The 12,188-nt window shown below is 41.2% G+C and overlaps 1 protein-coding gene across 1 annotated transcript in view; it reads left to right on the top strand.

Annotated features, from left to right (window-relative positions):
- Positions 1-819: 819 nt before the first annotated feature.
- Positions 820-12,188, top strand: part of MKNK1 (MAPK interacting serine/threonine kinase 1) — a 30,664-nt gene continuing 19,295 nt past the window's right edge. The window contains exons 1-3 of the mRNA XM_070939582.1: positions 820-883; positions 3,991-4,053; positions 11,201-11,297. Coding sequence (XP_070795683.1) covers positions 3,991-4,053; positions 11,201-11,297 — 160 coding nt within the window. The 5' untranslated portion in view covers positions 820-883. The remainder of the gene's footprint in view (positions 884-3,990; positions 4,054-11,200; positions 11,298-12,188) is intronic.

A 12,188-nucleotide genomic window follows, 5' to 3' on the forward strand; every position in this document is an offset into this window, starting at 1 on the left:
CACAGAACCGGTATTAAAAAAAATTGGAATTTCACCACTGCCAGAATTCCCTATTCAGCATGGCTGGCTGGGAATTCTAGGAGTTGATAGTTCATACATTTTCAGTTGTCAGGGTTGAGAAACCCTGGTCTACACTTTTCATATTATTATCTAATGGCTGTCAGAAACAACACGGAGCCATCTACACTCTCTTGATATTGTTTTTTTTAAGTTACAAGAGTCCTTAAACTCATCCCTTGTGGTCCGCCATTGCCTTTTTGCCAAGAATTGAGAAAGTGTGACCGGTGTGATGTGCATGACTAGGCATTAAAAAGAAAGGCGATCCCGAGTACTAATTCGATCGCTGCATTCATCCTTTCACTCCTTACTGCCACATGACCCTTCTTAACACCCTAAAATTGGAGAAGATCGTCAGCGCAGGAACGTCCCGTGCCATTCCCCATTCTTAAAAGCACTAGCTAGCAGGAAAGGGAGCAACCTCTACAGAGCTTCTGCTGTCCTACCCGCGGACTTTTTTTTTTGTTTTTTTGTTTTTTTACAGCATCCGGTTTCTTCATCCCTCAAACCACCCGAGTACGTTAGAAAACCTAGAGCGGGGAACATTTCTCTCTACTTTCGTGTGGCTCTGCGCATGGGCACTGCCGGCACCCAGTCCGGCCTTCCTGGAACTGGTTCCAAAAGCTCTCCTACTACGAAAGCGTGATTCCCACGCCCGGGCAAGTGTGAGCATGCGCATACTTCTCCTTTCTCTCTCTCTTTCCCCCCCCCCATCCCTCCCCCCCCTCCCATCCTTGCTTGCAAACCTTCTATAAGGGGCCGGTGCAATTGCTCGTAGCTCCTCCTTTGTCGAGAGCGTGTCGGCCTGTGGCTGTTGGAGCCGGCTGTGAGTAGGAAGGGATGCCCTTTGGCAACCGCAGAGGTGGATGAAGAGGCTGAGCGCCGGGGAATAGCTGGCGTAGAACTATAGGAGGCAGGAGCGGTGCCAGGGCTGCTGGTGCTGCTGCGGGTGGGGGAGAATTTTGGCTGGGAGATGTCAAAGGAGGGGTTCGGGTACCGGGTGGGGCATTTGGCTTTCTCCTGGAGTAGGGAGTGGCTATAGTTTCTCCAGTAATACAGAGGGTTGGTTTGGGGTGCGGTGGAGGGAAGGAGGAAAGAGAAAATGGGGTGCCACGTGTTGGAAAATGAGGCGTTTTGTTTGCAAGCTTTCCTCCAGACTCCTGTGTTCTCAGGTTAAGTTAGGTTCTTGTGGGTTCATTGTGATTTGTGTGTGTGAGAGACAGATGTCTCTCTCGCACATCTCCTCTAAGGAAAGGAGATGTTGTGAGAACCTAGTTGCAAGATTATTGCCCAATCTACCTACTGAGCTTGGGGTTTGTAAGGGCATTATTTAAAGGGCCTGGGCTGTATTTGTTTCTTTATATTCAGACACTGCTTTTTTTTAAAAAAAAATCTGGGCTAGTATTTTTATAGGAAGAAATGTGTCTCGAGGTGTCTGAATTTTTGGGATATATTTGCAAGGGCCAAGGCCTTTTTAGAAATTATTTTACAACGGGATATGGACATGGGTTGTGTTAATCTATTGCAATAAAAACAACAAAAGAAAAACATGGCATCTTCAAAACCCAAACACATTTATTATATTATAAATATCTGGACTTGGATAGTGTTCTCAATTCAAATTTCACTCCTGGTGATGAAATGACCACATATATGAACATCACTTGGCCAACATCTGGAAGTGGTTTGTTGTTGCCTTCTCGGTTTTTTTTTCTTTTTTAAACATTTCCCAATCTAGTCTACAAAGTGGATTTTCTGGTGGTCTCCCATCAGTTTACTAATTAGGTTTGATCATGCTTATTTTTTTTTTTCTGAGCTGAGGTCAGCCACAATCTGCTAGGTGGGTTGGCTGGACACTTTAGATCAGGGGTCCTCAAACTTGGCAGCTTTAAGACTTGTGGACTTCAACTCCCAGAATTCTCCAGCCAGCATACCTCATAGCCAGCATAGAATTCTGGGAGTTGAAGTCCACAAGTCTTAAAGCTGCCAAGTCTGAAGACCTCTGCTTTAGATGGATGACTATTTAGATGGGAATTCTGGGCACCTATGTTACACTGATGCTGTATGATCTGCTCTAGTTTCCAGTTGCTTTCTGGGTGCAATTCAAGATATTGGTTATCACTATTAAAGCTACTGCCTGGCACGGACCAGGTTCTTTGGAGGGAACCTCTGTCCCACCAGGTTGGATAGGTGGATGCTCCAGGCCCTTTGAATGCTGTCATCTGGTGGGACCTTGGAGGCATGCCTTCTCTGTAGCTGGCTCTGACTCTTTGGAATAGGCTGCCACTGAGATCTGCACCTTCCATCCCCAATCTTGTTAGCCTTCCTGAATGCTGTGAAGATTAGAGAGTTTTCCAAAAGCTCTGAACTAGGATGGGGATGAGCCAATGAGTATGGGATATGCGTTTTCATGGTGCCATGGAAGGAAGGATAAAAAGCATTTTTACGTTGTTTTAATGATTTTGTTGTGAGCCATCTATGACATATGTCTCATAATTAAAAACATTTAATTCTATATTATAGCTCTCAAGAGGCCATCCTTGAGCAAAATATTTGAGTGGAACTTCAATAGAAGCAAGCTGAATTAAATTTATTATGAAAGTTAATCCTATTTTAGCTGATTAACACGTAGGGCTTCTCTACTATTTTTACCATGTTAAAGATACTGCTAAATCCAATTTATTGTGTTTTACATTTTCATAGAGTAATCATACTCTTCTAATAAAGATGAAGTACTCTTTGGGCAATTTATTTATTTTGATGGTTATGAGAAAGTGAATAGTAAAATTAAAGATCAGAGGGAAATAAAATGAAAAAGATGCTCACAATGCAAAGATATCTATATTACATCAAATGGCAGTTTTGTGAATGGCCACTTTTATTGGCAATTATTATTTGATCTTTTTCATTTTTCATGATCTTTCCCCTGCTCCTTCCTTTTAATGTTCATTTTCCCACAACTATCAAAATAAACTCCTCAAAGAGTACTTCATATTTGTAGAAGCTTACTCTATGAAAATGTAAAATATGTTAAATTGGATTTAACAGGTATCTGTAACATGGTAAAAATAGTAGAGAAGCAGTTTGGTAATAAATTAGCTTCTTGCAAAATGCATATACATTTGCTTATATGCATGCATTTTTTGCTTTAAACCTATTATGTAAACAATACTAAAATGAATTGTTTTTTTTAAAGGCACCATGCTAGAGCATTCATTATTGAGAAGTCCTTGTTTTTGGGAGGCTTCTTTGTTAGCTATTAAAAGATGGTATCTAAATAATATTAAAAGGATAAGAAAAGATGAAGAAACTATAGATGAATGAACCAGGGATTTAAAAATTTCATGGAGGTTAGGCCATCATTAATTAAACATAATTAACTGCATATATTGCTTTAAAAGACTAAAAAAAAATCACAAAAATCATTACGCTAAGTTAATGAATATCAAGAACTGATATAATACAGTATAAATCACCTGGTAAAATTTTGTGTTGGCTATGTCTTCCAGTAATGGAATAAAATTATCTTCAATTTTTTTTTTTTTTTTGCTTTAATTTATATGCCACCCTTCTCCGGAGACTCAGGGCGGCTTACAATGCGTTAAGCAATAGCCTTCATACTTTTGTATATTTATACAAAGTCAGCTTATTGCCCCCACAATCTGGGTTCTCATTTCACCTACCTTTGAAAGGATGGAAGGCTGAGTCAACCTTGAGCCTGGTGAGATTTGAATTTGCAGTAATTGCAAGCAGCAGATGTTAATCTGTTAATAACAGTGCTTTAGTCCACTGTACTACAGGCTCTTCAATTTTCACAATGGTATCTTGCAAATCTTGTGGATTCCATCTAAGGAGATAGCATTCTGAGAATTTCAGCTATATTAAGTGTTTTCTAAAGGTTGGGGCTAATTCTGATGTTTTCATTATTTCCAGATGTCTACTTTGACGAGGCCCAATAATAGTTCGGACCTGAAGAGTTTCCCTAGTCCCATTACGGTAAAATGCAAAGAACAACCAGTTGTTTGTGTTAGAACTATTTAGGTTCACATGGATGTTTGGATGTTTTCCTGTTCCATGTTATTTTTTTAAAAAAGTTATAGTTAAGCTTTGGGGAAAAAATCTGGTAAATTTTTGCTGTTGATTCTTTCTATTCTTAGAAATGATTCTCCAGAGACTGCTACAGTTGAATGAAGGTTTATGACACATAGAAATAGAAATCCTAACCAAAACTATTTCACTTTTCTTGGGAGGGAGGGAGACAGACAGACAGACAGACAGACACATCCCCTCCCTCCCAAGGACATTATTTTCTTATTCCTGAAATACCACAACAGTGAATATTCCTTAAGTCTGGCCAACAAAATGTTGTACTTAATTTAAACATCAAGGGAAGAGGAAGATTTATCATATTATCATATTATAATGTGTATACATTGTAAATAAAAGGCAGTCAATAAATATTGTAAATACAGACTTCAGCCTGCTAATATTCTTAAATTATTCCTAATAGTCTATTTGGGGTTGCTTTAGCCAGTAAAAATATAACCTTCAAGATTAACCATGCTTTGGAAAACTGTTTGCAAATCTTTATTTTATTGTTTTTCTTTGAACTGTGCACCCTCAGTCAAGCTTTGTATGTCTCATTTATCAGACTATTTGTCCTTTCCAGATGCTTCATGTCTGGTTTTTAAGTGTGATCAGAACTGAATGTACTCTTCCAGCAGAGATTTTTCCACTGCAGACTAAAGTGAGAGAAGCAATTTCTGTGTCATGCTTGCCTAATACCTAACCATTATAGTGTACATTGGCATTAAATGTGTTTGGACATCATGAAGACTATAAACCTCTGGTGATTCAGTATGATTAATAGCTGAAGTTTTATAAACTTACGCCATCTTTTACATGACACTGCACCTTACTTATCCCTTCAATAAATTTCATAACTCTGCAAAAATCCTGAACCAGGTTTAATGAACTCCATCTCATGATACAAATATTAAGGTAGAGTAACACAGATAAGGCTTTGGTGGTAGATGCAAAGTTGTTTCCGGAATCAATTTTGTGTGCTTTTTGGAGTAGGTACAAGTATCTCTAGGGCTTGCAATACCCCATGTATGATGGGAATACTTGGACTTGTAGTCTAAATCTGGAGGGTAGTGGATTGGAAACAGCTGGTATATCTTTAATTTTTTTTTTCTGACCAGTTGGCTGGAACAATTTAATAGGAGGGCTTGAAAAACAAGTTTAAGGCAGAAATCCTCATACTTATTTGAAACAAACCTTTTTGAATTAAATGGAACTTATTTCTCAGAAATGAATTCTCTCACCTCAGTCTCTAAAGTGCCATTGAATTCCAGTGTTTAGAAAATTTATCATTTATTCAGTTTTCCAATAAAATGTATACAAATGGGACTTACAAAGCAGGCAAATGATTAGCCCAAATAAATGGTTTTTTATGGTGGAATTATTTTTATAAAACTAAATAAACACAAGATTTGATTATTTTAAATAGAATGACATGGTCAAGTTCCTGCCCTTTGGAATGAACTCCCCCCAGAAATTCGCAAAATCTCTGATCTCTGTGTATTTCGCTGTGCCCTCAAAACCATGTTGTTCCGCCAGGCTGGGCTATCAATATAAAGATTTTAATTGGTTTTAATTGGGATTTTAAATTCGGGGTTTTATAAATTGGGCCTATTATTTAATAATTTTAATTATTTTTAAATATTGTCTGTCGTGTTTTTAATTAGGCTGTACACCGCCCTGAGTCCTTCGGGAGAAGGGCGGTATAGAAATAAAATTAATAATAAATAATAAATAAATAAATAAGTTCTAAAAAAAATTGACTGGAAAATGGGTAAAGATAAAACCTGGCAATGGGTTTAAAACTGAAACATTAAAAAAAGAAACCGAAAACAGCCTTCATTTTGGCTGTTTAAGAACAAGCTATTCAAACTAATGCAATCAAGGCCAGAATTGAAAAATCATTAAATGATTCAAAATGCAGATTATGCAAAGAGGCAGAAGAAACTATATATTATATATTCAGCTCATGCAAGAAGATTGCACAAAGTGATTATGAACGTTATAACTCTGTCACTATGATTCTCTGGAACATCTCTAAAATTATGTGTCATTAATGAAAAATCGGTGGGAATATTTAATTAAAAAATAGTTGAAAATGAATAGGTTAAAATATCACAGGGTTTTCAAATAAAAAAAATGATAAAGTCTTGGCTCACATCAGATTTAACTCTGGTTAAAAAGAAGAAACTATGGATAATTGATGTGGCAACACCCCTGGAATAGTAGAATAGAAGACTAAGAATTGAAGCTCACAAGTAGCATGATCTAAAAATCAGGGTTGAAAGATTATGATATAAAGTCCCAGTGGTGGTCAGCACACTGGGTATCATACAAAAATATATTGGACAGCATTTAGAAAATTTGTGCATTGACAAAATTTCCATCTGTCTGTTACAAAAGGTCACACTGCTTGGATGTGCACATGTACTGAACTGGATATATTATGTCAACCTAGGTTCTTGGGAAGAATTTGATGTGCATGAAGGCCAACACCAGTTAATAATATTTGATAATATTTCACAGTCAGCCAGATGTTTAGACTGGATTTGGCTTTTTTATCTAGGTCATTGTGAAGGACTTGATAGGTGGAAATAAATGCTGAATGCAGTTTAAGCATTTGGCTGACTGTGCAACCAACTATAAATAAACCACATAGATAGATTTTCTCCATGACATTCTGTTCCCAACTTGGTCTTTAGGTCTTCCAACAATGTGTCCATTGCTGCTGTAATTTAGTCCATTCACATTATTGCTGGTCATCTTTTTCTCTTTCCTTCCACCATTCTCACCATTGTAGACTTTTTCAGAGAGCTAGACCTTCACCTAATACAGATAGTCCTTGACTTACAACAGTTTGTTTAGTGACAAACGTTTAAAGTTACAATGATACTGAAAAATGTGACTTATGACCTTTTTTTTTCATAATTACGGCCTTTGTAGCATCCCAATGATCATGTGATCAAAATTCAGATGCTTGGCAAACGCTTTATACTTATGACCGTTGCTGTGTCCCAAGGTCATGTGATCACCTTTTGCAACCTTTTCACAAGCAAAGTCAATGAGGAAGACAGATTCATTTAACAACCAGATTACCAATTTATCAGCTGCAGTGATTCACTTAACAACTGAGGCAAGAAAGGTCGTAAAATGGGGCAAAACTCATTTAACGAATGTCTTACTTAACAACAGAAATTTTGGACTCAATTGTAGTCATAAGTCGAGGACTACCTGTATATCCATAGTATGATCATTTGACTCTGGTCATTTGTGCCAAGACTAGCTAAAAACTGGCAACTGAGATTTCACATTTTTGTATATATAGTAAAATAAAATTTACCATATATGCTGCTTATCACCCAGTGAATCTGGGTGGTTTACAATTGTTAAACCACATTTAAGAAGAGAAATCAATGCTACTATTGCTTTGATTGAACAAAATTAAAAGAAAAAAGGTACAAGCTAGTACAATGAAGGCAAAGAAAGGATACCTGGAGGCAGGGGTGAAATGTAAAATTTGTTACTACCGGTTCTGTGGGCGTGGCTTGGTGGGGGGGTGTTAATGTGATGGTGGGCGTGGCCAACTTTTTTTAAAAAAACTTTTCAAAGCATTTTTTCTCATGCTTTGAAAAGCCTCTGCCAATCAGGCAACTCAGCTGGGATCGTCAGAGACTTTTCAAAGCATTTTTTTTACCACCTCTTCGGGCCAAGAGGTTGCAGAAAAAAATGCTTTGAAAAGCCTCTGATGATCCCAGCTGAGCCGTGCGATCATCAGAGGCTTTTTTTTTTTTACTTTTAAAAGCATTTTTTCTTTGGAAGAGGTTGTAGAAAAAATGCTTTTAAAAATAATAAAAAAAGAGCCTCTGATGATCGTGCGGCTCAGCTGGGCATGGTGGGGGGGGGGGGGGTCATGCAGGGATTTTTGCTACTGGTTCTCCGCCGCCATAGCTACCAGATCAGGCGATCCGGTCTGAAGAAGTGGCATCAGTCATCCTCATCAAAAGCCTGGATGAGGAGCCAGGTATTTAAAGTTCTGTGGAATAGTAGTAGATAGGAATCCATTTGAATTTTGTGGGGCTGCTCATTCCAGAGGACAGGTACTGCTACAGAGAAATCACACACCTAGAGTCCTGACAGATATCATTCTTATTTGATGGACCCCAGAGCATGCCAAACCTGCTAGATCAAACTGACTGGGCAGATACTATGGGATACAGGTAGTACCCGAGGTGACCATGTTGGGCTTCATAGGTGATGGACCAGCATCTGGAATCATGTTCAGAAGTCGAAGTCTTTGTGTTTATAGTATAGGAATGTATAGGTTATATTATACTCAGTATATATACTTGAGTAGGTTCCAGATGGTTCCAGATGGGTTCCAGATGGAGCTTGGGCCACTTCCTGAGGCTCTGACTCACGGCTCGGCTGAGGAGCTGGTGGCCGCCTGGGATAGGGCGGCTGCTGACGCTTTGGACCGAGTCGTGCCTGTGCGGCCTCTGACCCGTCACCGAGTCTACCTGGCTCCTTGGTTCTCCGGGGAGCTGAGGGAGATGAAGCGCCGGAAAAGACGCCTAGAGAGCAGTTGGAGATCTAGTTGCTCCGAATCCGACCAAACACTGGTAAGTTCTCATATTAAGACCTACCTAGTGGCGATAAAAGCGGCAAAATGTAACTATTTTTCCGCTCTTATCGCATCGGCAGATAACCGCCCGGCCACCCTGTTTAGGGTGACCTGCTCCCTCCTCCATCTGGGAGTGTGGGAGGATCCCTTGCAGGGTCGTGCTGAGGATTTTGTTCAGTATCTGCACGATAAAATCACTCAGATTCGGGAAGGCTTGGTCTCTGACTGGGTAGGTACAGACGGGATGATGGGTGCCGGTCTTGGGACTGCCATTTGGGAGGAGTTCGACCCTGTTGCTCCTGAGGACGTGGACAGGATACTGGGGCGGCTGAACGCAACCACATGTTTATTGGACCTGTGTCCCTCCTGGTTGGTGCTGGCCTCCCGGGAGGTTACGCGAGTGAGGGTGTCTTGCCATCCGCCTTGAAAGAGGCGGTGGTGAGGCCCCTCCTCAAGAAGCCTGCTCTGGATCCGGCTGTTTTGGCTAACTACTGTCTGGTCTCCAACCTTCCCTTCTTGGCGAAGGTTGTGGAGAGTGTGGTGGTGCGACAGCTTCCTGGGTACCTGGATGAAGCTGTCTATCTGGATCCGCTCCAGTCCAGCTTCAGGCCTGGGCACAGCACAGAAATGGCATTGGTCACGTTGGTGGATGATCTCTGGAGGGCTCGGGACAGGGGTTGCTCCTCTATCCTGGTCCTGTTAGATCTCTCAGCGGCTTTTGATACCATCGACCATGGTATCTTGCTGCGCCGGTTGGAGGGGTTGGGAGTGGGGGGCACCGTTCTGCAGTGGTTCTCCTATCTCTCCGACCGGTCACAGTCGGTGTTGGCAGGGGGGCAGAGGTCGACCCCAAGGCGTCTTGTTTGTGGGGTGCCGCAGGGGTCAGTCCTCTCGGCCCTTCTGTTCAACATTTATGTGAAGCCGCTGGGTGAGATCATCTGTGGCTTTGGGGTGGAGTTCCATCAATACGCTGATGATACTCAGCTGTACATCTCCACCCCAGGTCATCCCAACAATGCCTTTGAAGTGATGTCCCGGTGCCTGGAGGCCGTGCGGACCTGGATGGGGAGTAACAGGCTTCGACTCAACCCTTCCAAGACAGAGTGGCTGTGGCTTCCGGCGTCCCGATATAGCCAGCTGGTGCCATCGCTGGCTATTGGGGGCGAGTTATTGGCCCCCATGGATAGGGCTCGCAACTTGGGTGTCCTCCTGGATGCACGGCTGTCTTTAGAAGAGCATATGACGGCCGTGGCCAGGGGACTTTTTATCAGGTTCGCCTGATTCGCCAGTTGCGTCCCTTTCTGGATCGGGACTCTACGCACAGTCACTCAGGCGCTTGTCACTTCCCGCCTGGACTACTGCAATGCTCTCTACATGGGGCTCCCCTTGAGGAGCACCCGGAGGCTCCAACTGGTGCAGAATGCGGCTGCGCGGGGGATTATGGGAGCGAGGGGGTGCTCCCATGTGACACCTCTCCTGCGTGAGCTGCATTGGCTTCCAGTGGTCTTCCGGGTGCGCTTCAAGGTTTTGGTCACCACCTTTAAAGCGCTCCATGGCATAGGACCTGGGTATTTGCGGGACCGCCTTCTGCCGCCGATAGCTTCCCACCGACCAGTACGCTCTCATAGAGAGGGACTCCTCAGGGTGCCGTCAGCCAGGCAGTGTCAGCCCCCAGAGATACAAAGGATATCAGATCTCCGGGTTTTTCGCCATGCCCTAAAAACTTTTCTTTTCCATCAAGCAGGGCTGGCATGAAACCCCCCCCCCTTTTTTAGCCTTTTAAATTGTCAAATGGGTTTTAATTTGAATGTTTTAAATTTTGGGCCACAGTTATATAATTCTTTTAATAATTTTAAATTTTGTATTGGTATGTGTTTTAGTTCTGGCTGTGCACCGCCCTGAGTCCACTAGGAGAAGGGCGGGATATAAATTGAATAAAATAAATAAATAAATAAATATATTGACTGCATATTTGATATAAATGGAAAGTATGTTTGATATCGAGCAGTTGAAAGATCAAGTAATGTGATGTAGAAGTTAATTGAAAATGTTTTAACTCTCTTCTGGAATTTGTGAACTCTTAAAGTATAACTATTATAGTCTCAAATTATTGCCACCCCCATAGTATCATGGTATGACTAATACAAATTGTGTTGCCACTGAATATGGTTAACAACATTAAGGAGATCTATTCTGGATGAATATATAACATGAGATAGAGAAGAAATGAACAGGGAAGGGGCAGAAACTTTGTTGTCGGTCTACTTTGTATGTGCAAACTGTATATAGCAATTCTGCAACAACAAACAAGTCATAATGTTTTGTACAGATTAATAAAGAACAGATTTGTCATCTGTTGTATCTCCTTTTATAGGCTAGAGTGAGTACAGAAAGAACTAATCGGGAGAACTAAACAGAGACTTTTTTGTTTACTTTCAGTCACAAAGTAATCCTTCACCAAGTTCATTTATGAATGAAACGTGTTGCCAGGCTCCACCAGCCTTCCATTCAGTGAAACCCATCCAGCATAAATCAGGTATCTGCTTTGAATATTAAACCACTGAGCTGAGATTTATTTCTTGGGTGCGTCTTGTCCTTAAAGTGTTCAATATATTGACCTTAGTGTGGAGTTCTTGGTGCTGTCTGTGCTTGGTTGTTGCAGAGGTTCATTACCTGATTAGGTAACATCGCCAGTGCAAGTAAGTGTGGGATTTGCTTCAGTGGTGAAATTCATTTTTTTTTACTACCCATTCTGTGGGCATGGTTTGGTGGGCGTGGTGTGGTGTGGTTTGGTGGGTGTGGCAGGGGAAGGATACTGCAAAATCTCCATTCCCACCCCACTCTGGGGCCAGCCAGAGGTGGTATTTGCTGGTTCTCCAAACTACTCAAAATTTTCGCTACCGGTTCTCCAGAACCTGTCAGAACCTGCTGGATTTCACCCCTGGTTTGCTTCCTGTTTATATACAGTAGCTTGCTCTATCAGTGTTGGTAAATGCTGGAAACTATGGAAACTTATTCTATAAAAGATCTTTGTTTCTGATGGCATAGATTGATATATGCTTATCAGTATGTCAATTATTTATGCTTAAAAGTAGTTTACTCAGAGATATAAATATAGTGAAGACAGAGGAAGCAAGGCTTCTCTTTGCCACCCACACCTTGCCCAATATTTTCAAGAATACCAATTGAACAAAATGTACAGGTAGCCCTTGGTTTATGACCACAATTGTGTCCCAAAATTTCTGTTGCTAAGGGAGACATTTGTTAAATGAATTTTGCCCCATTTTGTGACCTTTCTTGCCACAGTTGTTAAATGAAGCATTACAGTTGTTAAGATATCAACAGAGTTGTTAAGTGAATCTGGCTTCCCCATTTGCTTGTCAGAAAGTCACAAAAGGTGATCACGTGACCCCAGGATGCTGCAACC

Source organism: Pituophis catenifer, unplaced genomic scaffold (genome assembly GCF_029215685.1).
Source record: "Pituophis catenifer annectens isolate HBS135680 unplaced genomic scaffold, rPitCat1.0.hap2 SCAF_3, whole genome shotgun sequence".
Lineage (NCBI taxonomy): Eukaryota > Metazoa > Chordata > Lepidosauria > Squamata > Colubridae > Pituophis > Pituophis catenifer.